At 43.8% G+C, this 20,763-nt stretch overlaps 1 protein-coding gene across 5 annotated transcripts in view; it reads right to left on the bottom strand.

The window, feature by feature from the left end:
- The window catches only part of CNKSR3 (CNKSR family member 3), a 58,906-nt gene extending 40,020 nt beyond the window's left edge, over positions 1–18,886 (bottom strand). For 2 of the 5 annotated variants that reach the window (XM_055809739.1, XM_055809743.1), the window contains exon 1: positions 18,721–18,886. In XM_055809739.1, the coding sequence (XP_055665714.1) occupies positions 18,721–18,772 (52 nt within the window). In that variant the 5' untranslated portion in view covers positions 18,773–18,886. Of the gene's footprint in view, positions 1–14,172; positions 14,273–18,720 lie in introns of all 5 variants that reach the window. The other 3 variants (XM_055809740.1, XM_055809744.1, XM_055809742.1) reach the window with 2 other exon arrangements.
- Positions 18,887–20,763: the final 1,877 nt, after the last annotated feature.

Below are 20,763 nucleotides of genomic sequence, written 5' to 3'. Positions count from 1 at the left end.
CACTCATTAACAGCTCAAAGAGAAGCTCAAAACAAATCTTGTTTCTGCTACTAGCAGATACAGATGTTCTCACTAAATCAATGCAACCACAGAAAAATACATTTCCCAGAATTTTCCAACTCACACAACCATGCTGAATTTGTTGGGTGGTTTCTTTTTTATACCACTATTCTAACACACACTTTTTACAGAACTTTTACTTATAAAAGCTTTTAAAACCACTTTACCATTTCACTTACAGAAATATAATAGCACTGAACCTAAAATGCTTGCTGTGGAGTCATCCACAAGATTACAGGAACCAGTTTGGGGTTTTTTTTGGTTTGGGTTTTTTGCTTTTTGTTTTTGGTGTTTTTTTTTAATGGAAGCAATTTAATTTTGTGTTGCTGTTGTAGTTAAATACATATTGTAGCTTAATCCATAGCAGGAATATGTAATCATTTAAGTCCCCAAAGGCAAAAACTCCAGAAACTATGGAAATTATGGAATTAGGCCACAGTCCGCAGATCATGCTGTATGGCTGAAGATCACCTCTCTAGTCTCATTCTTCCCGTCGTCCATCCCACTCCTCTCTCCAACATCCTGATCTCCTCCTTTCCCACCTGCACAATACTACCACCCCCTTGCCAGAAAACCTTCTATGTCCTATCCATAGGAAAAGTGGTGACAGAAAGCCAAAACAGAGGTGATGAGGGGCCCCACCAAGTGTTCTGGCTGCATCTGAGCACCTTCTCAAAAGCACAGCAGTGCACCAAGAGAAACACTGCAAAAAGCAGGCTGGACAAGCTCTGTGTTGTGGACCAACATACACCAACCATCCCTGAGACACCAGTGCACAGCCTAGCAGCAAATGACACCATGCAAGGCACAGACTTGGGGAAATATACTATTATAGGTGACACACAGGAAGAATGTTGAGAGAGATGTTGCAGGACTGTATTTGGCACTGTTGACTTCCAAGATGCAGACATATGAAGTTAAACTTAGCAAGAGGCAGCTCCCCATCACTGTACACCTAATTCCATATTACTGTACTTTAAAGTAATTCACAATCAAATTTAAAAACAATTTTCACAAAGCAACAGACACGGGAGCACTCCTGGACAATTTAATGAGCCATTTCCCTCACAGTTTCATAATTTCAGTTGTAATGTTAATGCATTCACAGTAACAGATAGTTCACATCAGCGTCACCACAAAAGGAAACTTCAAGGTGTCAAAAATTCAAAGCTGTCTGAATGAGGAAATGTTTCTGCTTCACAGCAAGTTAACCTCAGTAAAATAGAGCCACCTGTATTTCCATCTATGTTATCTTTTGCCTACTGACACTTCTAAGCAGTGCTTCTTCAGTTCATTGTTCTCATGCATTTCACAATTCTTTGTCTACATGGCAACACTGATTTCTTACATATAGTCAGTTTTTCCTCATACTAAGGGGTTGGGGTTTTTTTCTGTGCCATTATCCCTTTGTTTTCTAGAGTTTTTTTCTAAAGAAAAAAATGTTACTTTCAAAGCTTGTTTTAGCAAAATACCTTTTTCTTTGTATGTTAGCTTTTTCATACAAAGCAAATCAATAATTTTTAAAAATATCATTCCTATGCTTATCTCAGTTAAGCACAAATTCAGCAGCTGAAAGGACATGGAGAAAATTGGTCTGCTGATCCACATTTCTCCCTCATCCTGAATACTACTAACTCCCAATTTCATTTATATCAAACTTCACATTAGCCATGTTACAGCTATACAGTAACCAAGGGTGAGGACTATCCAAATTGAATTTTAAATAAGGCTAAATAGTTAACATTTGTTGAAGTGATAAACTAACCATTTAACAGTCCTATTTGTAAGAGTACTAAGCGGACAATCTCCCCTTAAGACTGAGTTCTGTATTTGCAAAACAGATGCATCAAGGGATGAAAATCCCATAAATGGTTTGCATTCTTAATGTCTGACACAATGTAGTCCTTGGGGAGTGCACGTGTATGTGGGAGATCGCATGCAGGCTCTTTACAACGAGGCCCTAATCCTGAACCTGTAACATTACTTTAGCTACCAAAAATAACCCAGTTCTGTTGCTGTGTTAAGAGCAACGATCAAGACGTCACCTATTAACTTCTGCATTACTGATCGGTTTGTGTTCCTGCTTCCCAGCAAATAGTTGTTCTTCCTCACTCTTCTTGGTTGCTTTTTTTATAAGTAAACCCCACATACTTCTTGTACACTTATGTTGATGATTCAGAGCATATTGCAGCATCCTGAATGTAGATCCTGCTTTAGCTACCCCAAGCACATTATCACAAGGATATGACTATTTAGTTGGACACTAACAACACGATGTGTCTGTTAACAATAAAATCATAGCCAAAACTCTTCCATCTAATGTCCCTAGCCTGGGTTATTAAGACACACAACAAAGTGCAAGAGCAGGGGAGGGATGACTGCACTTACTATTTACATATGAGTAAATCACAAAAAGTGTCTGAAACAGGTGAAAGGCTAGAAACAGACTAGAATATCATCCCAAAAACAGCAGGTGCAATCATTTTTGCACCTGCTTTTTTAAAGCAAATAGTTTCACTCCAATTTATATTTCTAGAGTCCCTTAGACATTAATTTCTTATTTTTCTTCTATTTACTGCTCCTCTAGTTACCTTTCAAATAGCACTAAAAAAATTAATCAAGCATTCTGATGGTACTCGGGGTTTTATACAGTCCGCTATCAACTATTAAAAACTACAGTGTGGTTTGCAGATCAGTATGAAAAGCAGAAATAATGAGAAATGGTAAATGTGAGGTTTCAGATATATAGATATAAATAGAGACCCCTATGCAGCTCTGTGACTAACGTTATACTTGAAGAACAGGGTAGAAAGAACAACTAAGATATTTCACAAGCTCTGAAAATTCTCAAAGCTTTGCTGGTCCTTGAAATACAGATTTGGAAGAAGCCTAGCCACTCCATTTTAACAGGTCTTACTTTCAACATAACTTTCCAGAACAAAACTGACACATGGTATGTTCTCCTCTTCTGATCCTTCAAGCAAGTTATAATTACCTTCATCACCGAATGGACTTACTAGAGCCATTAATTCCAAACGTGTAAAAGGTTACAAAATTCCTTAAAAAAAAAACAAAACTTTTTTTTCTCTCTCTCTCCCCCTATCCCTTTCCCATCTTTAAAAGTTGAATCATTTTTGTAAAAGTGCCATCTGATGGGTATAAAGGCTGTATGAAACTGAAAGGCATGGAAACTCAGAAGCAGCAGTTTGGCCACCAATAAAAAGATATTACTTAGGATACTTCTAGATTGAATGTTTTATTTAGATACAATTATTTGTTTGGTTTGATCAACTTAAAGCTGCCTGAGCAGTCTCTCTCCTGGATGCACACTTTATCTTAAGTATTACAGAGCCTTATTTCCAAGCTACCTAAACAGATCAAATACCTTCAGGCCAGAGCTTATTTCCACAGCTTGGACTTCTTTCTGCAAGTGAATCTGCCACATGGTTAGTACCATGTAGTAAGCTCCAGTTAGTGATCAAATTTTCAAACTTCCAAATCATAAGAAATTGCTGCTCACTGTGCCCAAGGATGTATTTGGAAATGGAAGTTCAGAAGTAATACTTCTGTGTACTACTTTGTAAGGGGAGAGAGAACATGCAACCAGGTCAACACTTTGCAACCCCTGAGAGTACTCCTATTTGTTAACTAGGTAGCAATGGACTTTTAGAACAGTGTTTTACAGAAGCCCATTTGATGGCTGTTCATCTTTGTTCGCTTGCAGGCACTGTAGTGACCTTATTTACACTCAAGTTATTCATTACATCTTACAGAAGGTGTGGAACAGCAGGGAAAGGTAATTGATGAGGAGTTTCTTTCCTAAATTGAAAGCATTAGTGATTTTTAAAAGTTATCAAAACAGCAGCAAAGAAACAGTGTCACACAAATACTCTCTCTTCATGGAGACTTGGCTTCACGCCCCCAAACTGAGACTGCTGCTAAGAGGATGGCACCATCGCCATGTGCTCTCTACCAGAGCTTCTAGAAAAACTCACCACCTCCAGTGGTGCCCTCTGCACAAGTAATGGAGGCCTGTAAGCAGAAAGCTGTGAAGTACCAATTTATTTCCAAACTGTCACCACACAGGCTACCAGACACTTCTGTCCACTGCCTACCATTAGCTGGAAAAGAATGAGGGCTTCCCACCCAAGGACTAACGCAATTCATCAAAACATTTGCTGCTCTTCGACACTTCTTTAAGTATATTCTTTACTGAGGAGGTGAGCACAAACTCCTCTGAAAACTGTTATGAAACAGCCAGGAGACAGCAAGGCTGCTCCTACCCAAGACAGACCAACATGACAAAATACCTGGGAAAGAAGATCATGTAACAGGATATTACAGGGAATAAAGGGAAATACAGCCACAAGAGGAAAGATGAGAAATTAGTTGAAAATTTCCATTTGAGATATTGACCCAGCAGAGACCATGTAACTGACCTTTAAACAGTCACACTGCATTAACTATAGTAAGCACACAAATACTTTGCATTATTTTCCTATCAGTGTTTATTTCAAATTGACATAAGTAGCATTGTCTCAAAAGCAAGCAATCCATTTAAGAGTATTATGGCCACATAACAAACAGGGTGACACCAAAGTCTTCTTATGCCCAAGTTACTCTCTCTAGATATCCCATCCCACTCACATGAAATAAGACATTTATTTTACCCTCAACATTTTCAATTTAATAGATATAAAACTATCATCAATCTCTTGGTCTGAGACACTAAACTTCCAGCTACTCTTTCCCCCTCTCATGCACACACACTAATCCTGCTGAAAGATGCTGGAATAAGAGCCACAGAAACACGCATTTACTTGCAGACCAAATCTAACAGCAGCAGCTCACACCCTCTTCCTAGAGGGGGAACTGGCCAGCCCTGAGACGCTTTGGGACAGAGGGGACAGACCAGACCCCCCACCCAGCTGCAGTCTCCATCTCCACACCAAAACCTCCAGCAAGGAAAGCCTTTGGAGATGACTGCTTACGTAGCAGAAGTCCCTGGCAAAGGAACAGCCCAACTTGAAAAAGAATCAACCCACCCCACTCAGAGACAAAAATCAGAACTTCATCCCACTTTATCCAGAGCCAGACTTCTACCAGCCCATACATCCCATCATCAAGCTTCTGCCCATCTGGTTTACTGTTGCTGACAAGTTCTTCACAACAGCATGGATAAATACTCTTCCACAGGAACAAAGTGGAAGCACAGAATTCATTCACAGGCAATATTAGTATTAATTACAGTAATTACACACTGACTACAAGCAACACAAAAGCACTATCCCTTTTGAAGCATACTTCCCAAGGTGGCTGCCTCCACAGCTTGTCAACTTTAATATGTCAGGCCTCTTCCATGGGGAAATCAGGTCAACACCTTTGCAGTAAGAGTAATTTTTTATCGTCCCTATCAAGTGGGGGGGAAAAAAGGGGTGGGGGGTGGGGGGTGTTGCTGGCCCTAAAAATAAATACTATCCTGCAACAGGTCAAGCATAAATTTCTACATTTTCTAAAAGCAGTAACAGTACACTCTATATTAATTGTTTGTGTGTCTAGCACATAAGCCTCTGTGCCTGATCACTTTATGTGGTTAATATGGTGCAATAACCCCCCGCCCTAGGGCCTTCATCTCAAACATGCAATTAAGAGCTTGCCTTTTAAAAGTTTCAAGGGTTTTGTGGTTGAAGGAATAGTTCATTAGTCACAAGAGATCCTTTTCTTGAACTCTAGTAATTAACACTCTGATGCCTGTTCCCACAATGGAAACAAGAAGGAACATTGCAAAACTGCCTGCCTCTTGGCTCCCAGGAAAAAATGGGGTGATCCCTTTGGTTTGGCTGCCTCCTCACACCACCATGTGGAACTGTTTTGGCTGATTGCAGCAAGGTCCATTACACACACCTGCCTCTCCTTTGTGTATGCACCCTTGTGAACACTGTGATTACTGTTACACCCATGAGCTAGTCAGGGAGCAGTTTGCTGTAAGGCAACAGCTGACTTAGTTGCCAGATAGCCAGCCTTTCAGATGACAACCTCCTACACTGTTATGAAACATTTGTGCCTAGCACCTTACAGTCTCACAGCCACCAGGAAGCCATAAGTACAGGCACATGAGAATCACCAGCCATCAGCAGCTGCTAACCACATAAATATGTCGTAGCAAGCTGAATGACACTAACAGAGAACTGCTGATGGTGCAATACCTCTTTCCATCACAGACAGATCCTCAGAAGTCACTACTGGATTCTCCTAGGAGACACTGTCATTATTCGGATGCATGCATTATACCATGTTAAAAATCCCCACAACGTTTACAGGAGAAATTCTGGTTTCTTAGAACTTTGTTTGCATTAATTTATATAGCACATCAGAGTCCCTTCCATGAGCCAGGACACACAAGGAGCCTCAAGACCAAAGAGCAAAAATCCCAACCCCTGCCCAAAGGGATGTGAAACAGGTGGAAGAACATAAGAAAAGAAATGACACTCCACCCTGCTGGGACAAGCAACCATTTCACTGAACCAGCCATGGCCCTTCAACTCCAAAGGGCTGGGAAGGTTGATGCCATCACAGCCGACAGCTTTTTTGAGGAGAGCTTCACAGCAATGTGACAAGGATTAGAAAGCTTAAAGGTATTCACAAAGTAGCCATTGTGTTCCCACCAACAGCTGAGAGAAGATGAGCAGAGCAAAGCTGGAAGGCCTGGCCACAAAGGTCTCAGAGCAAGAGCAGCCAGCATATATTGGAACCAATAAAGGCAAGCGGGGAGGGGTGGGAGGGGGAGAAAAGGCTGATACAGTCAGCACACCTAGCTAAACCAAAAACACACAAAAACCAAAAACACACAAAAACCAAAAACACACTGATAATGTTGTCCCAGTGACAGGACAGACCTGCATTGAGGTACCCAATACAACAGGCATTTTAAAGCATACCACTGAAGCATCTGAGCTTCCTTTGAAAAGACTGTCAAAAAAATCAAGGTGATTGACTGCTCAGTTGACAAACCACATCACTCAGCTTCTTCATATTTTTACAATTGCTTTAAACATCTAAAGCAATTGCTTCACAGAATTAGCTGCCTGACACATTTTCAGTATTCCACATCATCTTACAACACTGAACCTCAGAGTTCATTCAAATGCAACATCCAATTGTAAGAAAGCCAAAGGCATCTGAGATCAATGGTGGCAAAGCTGACTGAGGGCTCTGTCTGAATCATACACAAGTCCAAAAGACCACCACCAACCTGATCAGGAGCCCTACCTCCTTCCCAGATGTAAGGTAGGGCAGCGGAGGGCAGCAAAGAGCCCCTTGTTTTTTCATCCACTCCATCTCACATCCCCACACAGTATTTTTTGTGATTGTGGAGAGGCAGGAGCATGGTCAGATATTCCACCCCTTAGTACAGTGGCAACAAGGTATTTCTGACTCTGCGGGAGTTCCAAACAAGTCTTCCTGATACTTTTAAGGCACAGTAAATCACTATTAGATACTTGTGGGTATTTGGTTCGACTACTTGCCATTCAGTTTATAGCAACTTGCTTCTTTCTTGCAAGATTTCAGCCAAATTGGGTTTTGTTTTGTTTGGTTTGGTGGATTTTTTGAAAGATCTGTTACAGAGTACAACTTTAGTAGCACAGCTTCCAGGGAGCGTGTAATTCCTAGGTGCCAGAAGCATCTCTAGGGAGGGCCCTTGCATATATGGCTAACAGAGCTAGCTAGGGGAATGCTGCAGGCAGAATGAAAATATAGTTTAAGTCTTAATAGAAAACTAGTCCTCAAAAGTTAACAGATTTTTGAGAACACCCAATGACAAGAAGAGAATACTAAAGAGCAAAATTATTTCAGTAAAGCCAAAAGAGATAATTAAGTTCCCAACTACCATTTCAACATACTTTTAAGCCTTAGGAAGTTGAGAATGATACTGGACAATATAGTTACATGCATTATGCTCAATTATACATGGGTAAAAAACCACACAGTCCATTCAGTATTCTGCAGCAACCAAGCCACATTGAGTAAAACCTGAAAGCGTGCACACAAGCTGACAATCTGAGAAATGAGTACTTCTGTGAATGACAGCTCAACAAAAGTCTCCAGGCATGCCTAGCACAGGATTGACTCTACTGGACTCTGGAATTCTTCTCCATATATGCTGCCTTGAGAAGCTAGCAACCTCACTACACTGAAAGCTGACACAGTGTTGCTAGTGGTACTCTGGTCACACCCCAGTGTCCAGTTGTCAATTGCCTTGTTTCAAGAGACAATTTTATACACCAAGGATGCTCACTAGCTTGGAACCTAGGCACCATGAAGCGGTTTAAGGCAACAAAATACGAAACAGCTTCCCAAAATATTCCAACAGCCTTAAATGCAGCCATGCTCTATTTTCTTAAGGAAGCATACAAATAATTTTTAAATTAGCACACCCCCTCATTTGTTGTTATGACTTCCTGCACCTGATGGAGAAAGGAGGATCCAGTAACTACAGCACTGAACCAGGGCCTGCAAGTTTTCTTCTGCTGCTCCAGGTATCGTGGGTTGGACCCAGTTGGACATCGACATGCTTTAATGCCCAGGATACTCAGAGACCTACTCAGTAGTCAATAGAGCCCACAGCATGATTCAGCTCACCCTGGAGCAGACACCAAGCACAAGATCTGCTGAGCTACCCTCTAGGCTCCAGTGACTATAACATAGTATATGTTATACTAGGTATCTCTCTCTGGCTAATTTAGATGTCTACACTCATGTCTTAATTCTGATTTCAATGCCACCCACTGTATGACCAGAGGCAAGCCACTTTCACCATACACTCCACAACACACAGCGATAAATGAATGGACACTTGAAGTAGCACAAACAGATGTTTCAGGAGTTTATAAGCAATACAATTGCATTAGGGAATTAAAACAGCCAAGACAACCACACTAATACTGTTTCTACTACATAGATAATCTACTTCAGGTTACTTGGACCTACACCATGTAAGGCAGGCACACCCAAATTCCCCACAATGTTAATTTCTTATCTTTAAAATGAAAATAACAGCAAATTCCTACTGAGAGGCCTGCTGAAAAAATAAAGACTACAAAGCACCAGGGACACTGCAATAATGGTGCATTAAGGTTACATCAAGCTAAGAATTGTGTAAGGCACCAAAAGGACACTTCACCAGCCCCCAGAGACTTTGTCTCTCAAGGCTCTACTCCAATCATCTCCTCTTGGTACTTCTAAAATCTGAATAAAACTAGCCAGCATCCTACCAGTCAGCATCAGTCTGACACAAATACTCTAATAGTAAGCAGCAAAACATTATAGAAACATGAAACTATCACAGAGGTAACAATAAAAATAGATCCCCCGCTGCCTGCAAGTACCTGCTGTGGAAGCACAGCATCCACCTCAGTCCATTATAATGCTCTAGCTTCAGCACTGCTGCATCAAGCCCACACCTACCCTCCCAGATAAGCAAGGAATCTCATTCTCAGTCAAGCAGGAATATTACATGTTCCTCCAAGATTACTGTTAAATCCTAATCATAATTAAGGGCAGACTGTGTTAACTTTTTTTTAATGTGGTGATGTCTAACGTGTTATAGTGAGATACAACAAAAAAACACAAGAAAAAAATTATTGGCAGGTTTGATTTCCAAGTTCTTGTCTTGATCACAGATTTATTTATCTAGCGTTACTGTCTGAAATAGTGTGAAGTATGTATAGTTATGAAGGATTTTTTAAAAATACAAGGAAATAGCTATGATGCTTTTATGTTTACACAGGGATGATATTTCACAAGATCTATAATATTACATCCTCTGGTGAGTACAGCCTAAGTCCAACTACTACATGGAATACTACAAATTTTCAAGGAGGAAAAAAACCCAAACACACAGAATTTATAGCATATATATCTTTTGTCTCCTCTTTCTTCCAAAGTTTCCATACAGCTTGCATTGAGAACACTAATAATTATTGAGTTTTATGTTTTGCCACAATCCCTTTAAAATTCTGTTTGGTGAAGCTATCAGAATACGAACAGCAAGAATCCTGCACTTTGTGAAGGGTGAGCAAGTGAAACAGTGAACACACATCACCACTAGAACTACTGGGGGGGTGGGAGAAAAAAAACAAACCCTAAAACACTCACGTCAGAGTAGATACCTGCATTTCATTGTTACCTCTTTTCCCTCTACAATACTCTCCAGGCACAGCTCCATCCCATGGTTGCTGAACATGTTTTTTAGTTCACATTCTTCAGGCATGTCTGAACTTGTTCTTATAGCCCTCCTTCCTCACAGGAAGTCCTACACAGCGGTATTGTTCCCCGTGTATTCACCCCTTATTGTTAGCTTGTCCCTCCCCATCCCTATATCCAAGCCCTCCTCTTCTCAGCAGTGCAGTGCTAAGATACCTGCTCAGGTACAGCATTCTGCCCCCTACGGCAGTGGGATAGCAGTCAACTTAAAATTAAATTTTCAGGGCACTGAAGTTCTGATATTCCTGTCCCAATGAAACAGACCGGTAGATTTTCACTCTTTTGTTTACATGTCCACCTGTCACCAAAGAGTTGCCTTTTGGCCATCACAGCAAGGACACAGCCCTTCCACAATGCTGGTTCAAGAGGAAGAAAAAAGTACTGCCAAGACCTGCAGCTCAGAAAAAAGCATGTTTGGAATAGGCAATAGCAGAAATATCTTAACATATGGCAGAAATCCTCTCTTACAAGATATAGGTCTTCTACAAGCTACAGAAGCTAGAAAGCCCAACAGAAGCCCTTAACCAGTCTGCCTCACTGGCCCCCTAGACTCTTAATGTATCCAAAGGAGGCAATACCTTCATCCCTTCCCTTCTGGTTAGGAAAGCATCTGTACCAGACAAGATATCTTTTATTTAGTGACAAAATGGGCATATTATAGAGCTTTTCATAAACCCAGAAAACTTCATTCCCGTAATACAAGACTCTGAGATAAGGAAAGATAATGATAAAGGGATGGCAACCTAAGCAATGTTCATTTTGCACACACAAGACAGAGACATCAGGATCATTAGCCTAGAAACCTGTACCAACACTTGGTTTAGCAGAAGCCTCAGCCCTTGATGAGCACCAATTAAGTTTTAAATGGAGTTCTTCCCTTTGATCAAGGAACAAGATAAGATCATGTTTATGCCACAAAGCTTTGATTGCAACAGTACACCAGATGCTTTGTTTACCTACACCTAACTACTAGTATAAGAAACAGTCCAAAACACTAAAGAGATTTTGTCATTACAGTGACAAAGAACAGTCTTCATGTAAAAGGGTATCAGAGAAGCATGTACAAGAAATGACATGAACTCAGCCCTGATGCAATATTATAACTTAATTTAGCCAGATACTGAATGTATGTCAGTAGGCCAAAGTTAGAGGTCAGTAATTTAATCTCACCAAATCACACACAAATGCTTGGTTTTGTCCAGCACACATGACATCTGATGAAAATTAGCTACATTTCATAATACCGTAAATATCTATTTTAATAGGTAATGAATGTTTTAAAGCCAGTGAAACAGATTGGGCTGATTCAGTGTACCTCCTGCAGATCCTCCAAGCTGTGAAACATTATTGCTTGCACTCTGAAAGGACGTGGTCAGGCATATGGAAACCCACAGGCCATTTCCTCGTGCAAAGGAAGCGTGGCTCAGGAATCTGAATGATAGCCTCAGACTCCAGTCATCTCACTCTGGTAATGAGTGCCCAAATGACAGAAGGACTGTATACCCTGCCTAACATCAGACAGATCCACAGTCAAACAGCATTTTTATTTCAATTTCCTATCTCTTACTGCAGTCCTGTGGACAAGCACACTATCTGTGAGCAATCCCATGACCACAAGAAGTTGGGTCCTGAAGAACTACCATAAGTACATGAGAGGTTGCTATAGAGGCCCCAGCTCCGTTAACTCCTCATCCACCCTTCCTTTCCTCAAGCCAGCCTTGAAAACATCAATACTTCCCTACCTCCTCCTGTTGACAGGACATATATTTGGGGTACATGGAGGATAAAGCAAGGAGACGTTACAGAAACATCATCCCTCTAGGGAAGGGACACCTGACTGTGCGACATTGTCAGAGAAATGCACAGTACAAATTAAGAACAATGTCATCACTTTGACAGAAAAAAGGCAATAGTAATCAACTTCTTCCACTTAAAACCAGAGGCACGGTTTATTCATTAACATATCTTCTGTGTGACATTTCCCTGTAAGTGAAAATCTTGTCCTAAAATTATGCAGCAAACTGAAAACTGAGCAGTCTCGTCACCTCTTCTGCAATCCCTGTCACTAGTCATCATCTGTTTGACATTCCTGGAGGGAGGTCATCTGTTAGATCATGACTTAAACCAGGCAATTCAGAAATTTAGATTTAAGAAATCAAAAGGAAAGAACAACCACCACTTGAAAAGAAACCCACATTCTTTTGAATACCTGGTAACAGGCTGTACGCACTCATAACTCATAACTGCAATCCATCTAGTACAGGGGTCCTCAAACTATGGCCCACGGGCCAGATACAGCCCCCCAGGGTCCTCAATCCGGCCCCCGGTATTTGCAGAACCCCCTCGCCCCCACCCCCGCACACACACACACCAGGGGTTGGGGGTGGAAAACCAAGCAGCCGCAGATGACTGCCTGCCACTTCATCCGTGCGCCGGCCCCCTGGTTAAAAAGTTTGAGTTTGAGGACCGCTGCTCTAGTAGCGCATATTGGAAAACCCGCCTTTTGTCAGGGTCTTTTACTTAAGAAAATAAAAGATGACAAGTTTCAACATGCATTTTATCCAGTGCCCTGTATTTTGTCTTCCCTTAGCTCTTGTAGGATGCTATACAGCATACAGAGAGAGGCATGATCCTCAACCAAGAAGATTTACATGCTGAAAACATGGGTCCCAGGCAGAAGTGCAAGGAACGAACACATAACAAGAATTATGAAAATCTGACACACACACATTTTGTCCAAAATGAGGTTTTTGTTATAGAAGTCTACAACAACAGATACAAATTACTTCTTGTCACTCAAGGAAAAGCTTTAAAGAAAGAAAAAAGCAGCCAACCCACTGACCAATCTCTGCACTTTCTGTTGAGTAGTTAGAAGAAATTTCTTTTAAGTATACCACCTTACACCTCTAGTTGGTCAATACTGAGCAAGCATCTTTGCACTTAACACTACTACGTATGTTCAGGTACTACCTAAATATATCTTGCATGCCTAAAATTCATTGTAAGAGCCTCACCACGTTCCTCTACAAAGGTTACAGTCAACTTTCCACTAATGCCCATTGTGATTTTATCATTTAAAGTGTTGCTTTTCCAAACATCATGCTGACAGCATTCAGCTTTTAGACTTTCTGATGTTTGGTTAAAATAGTTTGAACAGCAAATTAATGGCAAGTACACAGAGCTAACTGTGAACATGAAAAGATGGGGGGGAATCACAACAGAGGCCAACTTTGGTGTGTTGGTTTGTTTTTTGTGTTTTATTTTGTTTTTTTGGTGGGGGTTTTTTGTGTGTTTGTTTTTGGTTGGGGTTTTTTTGGGTTTTTTTTTTGTTTGGTTTTTTGGTTGTTTTGTTTTTTGTTTTTTTTTGTGGTTTTTTTTTTTTTACACACTCACTGATCTTCACAACAATGAATGAATGATTCTAAGACTGCAACAGTACAAATTTGTTGTGCAACTTTTTACTCTGCTTCAGCCCACAAGCAAATATATATAGATGTTTTCAGTATAGTCACCTTTCACTAGTAAAACATTATGGTCCAGCCACACTCAGAATTTCAGTTGAGATCTCCAAAGAGTGGTTATTCAATGTAATTTTCTGATCTATTAAAAAAATACATGTATAGAGTATTTAAGTAACTGAGTAAGCACGGGAAGGATACTCTTCTGCAGCCCCAGTTATGGGCAGCTCTTTTCTTCACTAAAAGCAAAAATACTCTGTCTTAAAAAAAATAACTAAGGGTTTCCTAGTGTTAGATTTTCCCCAAACAATTTGAATACAATTGCATTCATTTGCCAGTACCTAAAAAAGAAAAGAAAGGCCAAAAAAATAACTCCAGTGCTATACATTACCCATAATTGCTTCTAAAATCCAGCTATGGTTTGCAGCTCCCAGCACACACAGCTAATGTGACTGACCTTGTTGGAATCTCTCTGGGTAAGCAAGATGGCTCTAAAAAAAGAACACCAGGCCCTCACAATTAATTGCTAACCATTAATAAATTAACATATTTCTCTCTCTTCTCCCAGGCATACCTATAAATATAGTTGCTAAAAAGCTTTACCAGAAATGGAAATCTGAGTATTTCATGACAGAACAGGCGCAGGAATAAGTGATATCCATGAACTACTGAGGAAGGGAATAACCAAACCTGGAGTGCAATAAAGAGACCAAAGCAGACACGTGATCCCCAGCTCACTGAGTCTACAGCTACAGCGACAAAGGCCAAATTGTAGCAGAGCCTCGCAACAACAGAGGCTTCTAACCACAAGCACGTCAAACTGTCTGTACCACGTAAAATTTGGCTTGAAGTCACAACTCAAATAAGTATGCAAGGCCTGAGGGCAGGGGGAAGAGACAGATCAGGCTACAGCTAACAGAGGAGGCACATTGATGTTCTCCAGTAAGGCAGTGACATTTCTCACACAGGAGGCTCTACCCCGTACGGAGCTTTCCTCCCCCTTGCATCTTTTGAGGAATGACCTTAGCTGCAGGGTTTTCAGTAGCCAGGGGCTTCTGTGACCAGAGAAAGTTCCTCCACATCAGACCACTTCATGTCCTTCAAATTGTTGTTATGCCAGTAAAATTAAGTTACTTTTGTGCCGGATACTTCTCCATGTGTACAGCCCTATGGAACTACACAGGTTCTTGCTGGTTTCTGCACCCAGGATAGCCCAGAAAACTGCAAGCCCACAATCATATACAAGCAGTGTGCTGTAGATGTTACAGCTTCCACAGTCATACAGCTGTCCCACAATAACCTGAAAAACTCTAGGAATCCCTCTTGAGTAGCTCGGGGGGAATTCAGTTTCACAAGCACTCAAGGGAGTGCTGCAAGATACAGGAAGCAAAACCACAGGTCAACCACAACACCATCCACATATTAGTTTATACCCCAACAAGGATCAACTAAGAAACAAACAAAAGAAAACCCAAAACACACCCACATTTCTAAGTATAGTCAGGAAAACAGCGCCAGCTGTATCATCCAAAGAGCATAACCTCCACATCAATCTAGCCACAAGTCAAATCAACACAGCATGCTAGCAAAGTCTCACCTTGTCATGGCCAAATACAGCCCCCAAGTACCATCTGAATTTGTGTCAGGCTGCAGGAGATACCTCTAACTACACCATAACTCTTTCCTGACAGAAATCAAGGAGGTGCTTATGGAAATATTAGATATAACTTTCAAAACACTATGCTGTAGCTAAAAAGTTGTCATATCCTTGGTCAAAGCTTGAGAAAAGTGTCACCTACACAGACAACTGCTAGCGAGTAAAAGTACAACTCTTCCTCAGCAGCTTTGGTTTAACTAGACCAACTCTTGTTAGCTACCATAGGCTGCTACTGTCAGTACAGTGTACTATACCAGAAAAAAACACCCTTGTTTGCAAAAAACAGCAGCCTTCTTGTCTGAATTAGCAAAAGACAAGCAACTGCATTTTGCATCAGCTGTTGTTGGTAAAACTTTTTATTTAAAACCTGACTACAAAAAACTAAAAATATTCATGTTCAGCTTACTAATTCTTGATAGATTCTGTTTTAAGTTCTATTCTATTAAATGCTATTCACAGTATTTATCTAGGAGTGAAAACAATCACAGAACAAAACTGTTCAGGATAAGAGTTATCTTGTTAAATAAAGTTAGTTCAAAAGCCTCTTTAAAAAAAGATTTGCTCTTGGTGAACTTGCACTTAAGCTAACCGTCCAACAGTGGTGTCACAGCTTACATTTGGACTTTGATTTCTGGGGTTTGTTTCATGGAACTAGGGGAGGGTGGGCGGAATTTTCATGCTGCTTCTGGTTTGGAAAAGTCATTTTAAAAAAAAAAATTTATAGGTGTTCGATTGTAACAAGACTTGGACGGAAGAAAAGGTTCCTGGAGAAATATTCTCAGTTTTACATTACGCATCAAAATGGATTGAATCAGACCACTTATTTGTGGTGCCCTCTATTTTTTCCAAGATGTTTTTATTGTTGTATGATAAGCATGATTAATTATCTGCAAAACCAATCTCCCCACTGAGAGCTGGCATCTCTCACCACAGTTATTTATGTCATTCTTCTAGAATACATCCCCATGCCATCACAGCACTAACTACAGGCAGCAGATACCACCAGCCAAATACTTCCTCCTGAAGCTTGACCAGTTCAATAAAGATCATGATATCACCCTTCCTAGATAGCACGTGTAAGAAAACAAATGGCATAAGCTCTCCTCCAATTGCTTTTTTTACAAAACTAACTTTTAGAACTAATTTAATATTTGTAAGGTAAAATACAGAATACTGGTCTTCGGTGAAACAAAATCCAGTGGTTGTGAACTACGCAGTAAATAAACTATGAAACATTGTGCTAATAAGGCTGCTAGCTTGCTATTAAAGGGTCGATTTGAACGTTACAGAGATGAAAGCGCAACGATAAAGAAAAATTCTCCACATCTCATTTCTTTATTACAGCCTTGTCATGCAGGGAGTGACATAAAATGACGCTGTGCACCGAAGAGGTCGAAAGCTTACCTAGAAACTGAAAAACAGCAGCAGAAACAAAAGTCACCAGCGGTCTTTAATTTATTCCTTTGCATTTCAAAGGACACGTGTTTTCATTAGTCAGAAGATCCACCTCCCCACTACAGCCAGCCCTCAAATTGTTCTGCATAACACTGAGGGTCCAGCTAAAGAGTTACCTGCTCAAGGAACCCGAGAGTAAAATAAATTATGCAGGAAAGCAAGCCAAGCATGCTTAAGTATAATAAAGCCTTTTAAAACGATTAGCAGGTTTACTCTTTAATCTGGCAAGGTAACAAACTTTCAGCGCCCAAGAGAAAAAAATACAATGAGAGAAAAGCATGATATAAATATTCCACATGCCAAAGCAGAAAGCTTATTTCATTGCAACCACGCACTCCTGCTTTAAACCAACACCAATCAAAAAAAAAAGGGGGGGGGGGGGGTGGTTAAAAAGGGAAAAAGTCTTTCTGTGGAAGTTAATTGATCTGTTAACGCCTAACTTCACCGCACGTCTGTGTGGAGCCCTCCTCTCAGCGGGGCCGCGGGGCCAGCCCCTCGCTGGCTCCAGCCCCCCCGCACACGCCGGCAGCGCCCACCTCGCCCCGCAGGAAAACACGAGCCGGGCTCCCAGACCCGCCTCGCCGGGACCGCGCCGCTGCCAGGCGCTGACCGCAGCAGGCAGGCTGAGCGGCACCGCGGTCCCGACAGAGGGGTAATGGCTGCTACATGTACATGCCACTCGTAATCCCGGGAAGCTTCCACCTCTGGAAACATTCCTCACTTGACATCAACTCCAGCAAAGCCTGTGAAAATACTCCAGGTAACAAAAGGCGATCACGCTAAAGCGCTGTCCTACGGGAAAGTAGAGGTACGCTTCGTAAGTCATAAACCCCTCGCCTAACGCACAGCTGCTTCCCTTTTGATTATTCCCTGCGGAGCGGGAACTGCGAGCGCGACATCCCGATCGCCGTTCAGAAAGCCCTCCCAGGACCCCAACCCGAGCTGACAAAACGGAGGTTTAACCCGCCTTCAAAGACCAACCCGAGGCCGCCCAGCACCGCAGAGCGCCCCCCCCCCCCCGCGCCACGAGCGCCCCCCGGGGCCGGGCCGGGCCGCCCCAGCGCCTCCCTCACACCCCGTCCCGCCGGCGCTCGCCGCGGCCAGGTCAGCATCGGAACGGCCCCGGGAGCAGCGCAGGGAGCTCGGATCGGCGGGAGCGGGGGGGAAACACATAGGGACGCACCGGGGAGAGGAGGGGTGGGAGGGAGGGACGGGCGGACGAAGGGGCCGCTATTTAACTCTCCGAGCGGGTAGCCCCGTCTTTTAATCCCATCACCGTTAAATAGGATTAAGCGTCCTTGCTTACTTGAGCTAGATTCATAAAGTTTTTGCTTAACTCACAAAATTTTAGAGTTTTTCGGCCAGCGCGCGGGTTTTGCTTGAGAAGCTGGAAGTTAACTTACATACCTGCCTGAAGGAGAACAGTTACTATCTCAGTGCAGACTGCCCAGCACCACCACAGAAGAAGGGGAGCGAGCCCCGGAGAGACCCCATCGCGTATAACGTACCCCCAGCCAGGCACCCTCACGCAGCTCGGTGCAAAATCCACCTCCCCCTCTCCCCGCTTCCCAAACGCCGCAGCCCACCGCGCGAAGCGGGCACAAGTGCGCCAGCCGGCACGGAAGGGAGGCAAGGGGCAGCGGCGAGCCGCCAGCTCCCGCGCAGCGCGGCGGGGCAGCCCCGGGGCTCAGCCGGCCAGGGCCGGCACCGGCGAAGGCCCCGCGGGCCATGCGGCCACGCCGCCGGGCAGCCCGGCTCCGGGGAGCAGCCGCTGGGGCACCCCCCGCAGCCCGGCGGCGCAAACCCGCCCGACCGGCGCTCTCTCACCCTTAGTCCAGTCCACCACTTGCTTCGGGCTCCACCTGGTCACCGGCTCCATGGCGGGCTCAACCCCGCCAGCACCAGCCCCCGCAGGAGACCACCGCCGCGCTCCCCCGGACGCGGACTGGCTCCTTCTCAAGCTCCCATCCCGGCAGCGCCGCTCCGGGCCGCCCCCTCCCCGGGCTGGCTCCTCCCGCCGGCCGCGGCCGGGCCCGCCCCGCTGCCGCTCCGCCCCCAGGTGCTGTCCCCCGCCGGGCCGGGCCGGAGCGCGCGCAGCCCCGCCGCGGGGCGGGACCGGCCGTAACGGCCGCGCCCGGGCCTGCGCTTGGGAGAGCGCTGAGGAGACGCTTCCCGGGCCGCTGCGGCTCCTCCCGGGAAAGGGAAGGTGCGTGGGGACAGCGCTTTTAAACGCCTGTCACCTTTCACGCTCTGCCCGCGCGCCCCGCGGACCGGCGGCCCACAAAGTAACAAAGTCCCAAAGCATGGAGCACCCCGACACGTCACCTAACAATGTAATGTCGTTGCTGTCTGCAAGCCGCGTCCAGCTTCGGCTTGGCAGGGCAGAGATCCGGGCACAAAGGACGCGCTGAAGCGGCACGGCAGCGGAGGCCGCTCTGCGAGACCCCCTGAGCGTGTCGTGTCTGAAAGCCAGGGCTCTTGAGACCCTACGGGGACACAAATGTCGCGCTTTTTTAAAGCAAGGCACAGTTTTAGCACTAGGTGTGAAGGCTGGCCTGGAAAACAGAGAATCCAGGCAGAGAGCGAGTGAACAGAAACAGTAATTATTACTATAAACGGGAACTGCTGCTAATCACATCACCCCTACTGCCATACTAACATTGCTTAATTTAAACTCGGTGATAAAATGCAATTTTTTTTTTTAAAAAAAAAGAGCGTATTTTGGAGTCTGGGGGTTTTCACGAGCCCAAGGAGGGAAGGCCCACCGCTGAGGTGGCCGTGCCTGGGGGTGCTGCGGTGAGGAAAGGGAAGGAGCGGTGGCCATCCAGCACGAGGAGCTGCCCGGCATCCTGCCCCGGGAATGGCGACCAGCCCATGGGGTGGAGCAGCGGCCGGGCTCTTCACCCTGCTTCAGTGGTGGCTTTGTGTGAGTCACGGCCCCATGGCTATTTTAGCAGCAACTCCAGACTGACTTCAACCGCGCTTGTCCCAGTATTGCCATTTGGGGTTTTAATTTCTGAATCTGGCACTTAAAAGCGTCCTTGGGTGTGGAGGCCATTTCACCATAATAGATTACTTCTGTTTTGCTGCTCCTGCTTAGGAGTTACATTAAGCCATCAGCTGTCCCTCAGGCTTGCCTTCCTTGGAGGAAACGTGTCGCTTGTGTCCTGGCCACCTCCTGAAGCCCATGTAAACCTTCAGTGAGTGTGTCAGCCTCTACACAGAGTGTAGAGTGCTAACCTCCAAAACTGTGTGCCCAGTGTACCAGCCTCCACCGTTCCTTGCTACCAAACATATAACTCAGCCTACAACCACTTTGCCATTAACAAAGCAGCAAGGAGGCATGGAGAAACCAGGTATCTTTATGGTGTGCATCACTTAGGGAATCTGGTTCAGCAGCAAATTCCAGCCCAAAGTCCTTCTGTAACACCCACAAAAGTCTCACTGCTTCTCTTCCTCAGGGAGGAAAAGCAGAGCGAACTCTGTTGTGACAACACAACTGTGAAATTTTAACTTGGCGATATTGAAGAGCAGGTAAACAGCTGGGATTTCAGACTGACCAGTATCCCACTGTTTTCATCATCTCCCACCTTTATCCATCTGTTACCCCTAGTCGTGTACTTGGAATGTAGGCTCTTTGGGACAGGGGCTGTCAGTTCTGTGCGTGGCTGTGCAGCACCCAGCTGAGCAGTGCCCAGCTTTCCCAACACGGCACGAACAGCTGTCTTCTTGTACACACTGCTGCAGACCCCTGCCACAGAGTCAAAAAGAAATACTTCACGAGTTCTAGTTTCAGGAATTAGTAGTTAAAAATGGTCTTTTTGCATGTATACCTAAAAATTAGTAATGCGTTCATTCTTTTTGTTACAT

This window comes from Falco peregrinus, chromosome 7 (genome assembly GCF_023634155.1).
Source record: "Falco peregrinus isolate bFalPer1 chromosome 7, bFalPer1.pri, whole genome shotgun sequence".
NCBI lineage: Eukaryota > Metazoa > Chordata > Aves > Falconiformes > Falconidae > Falco > Falco peregrinus.
This window is presented reverse-complemented; position numbering and strand designations above follow the sequence as displayed.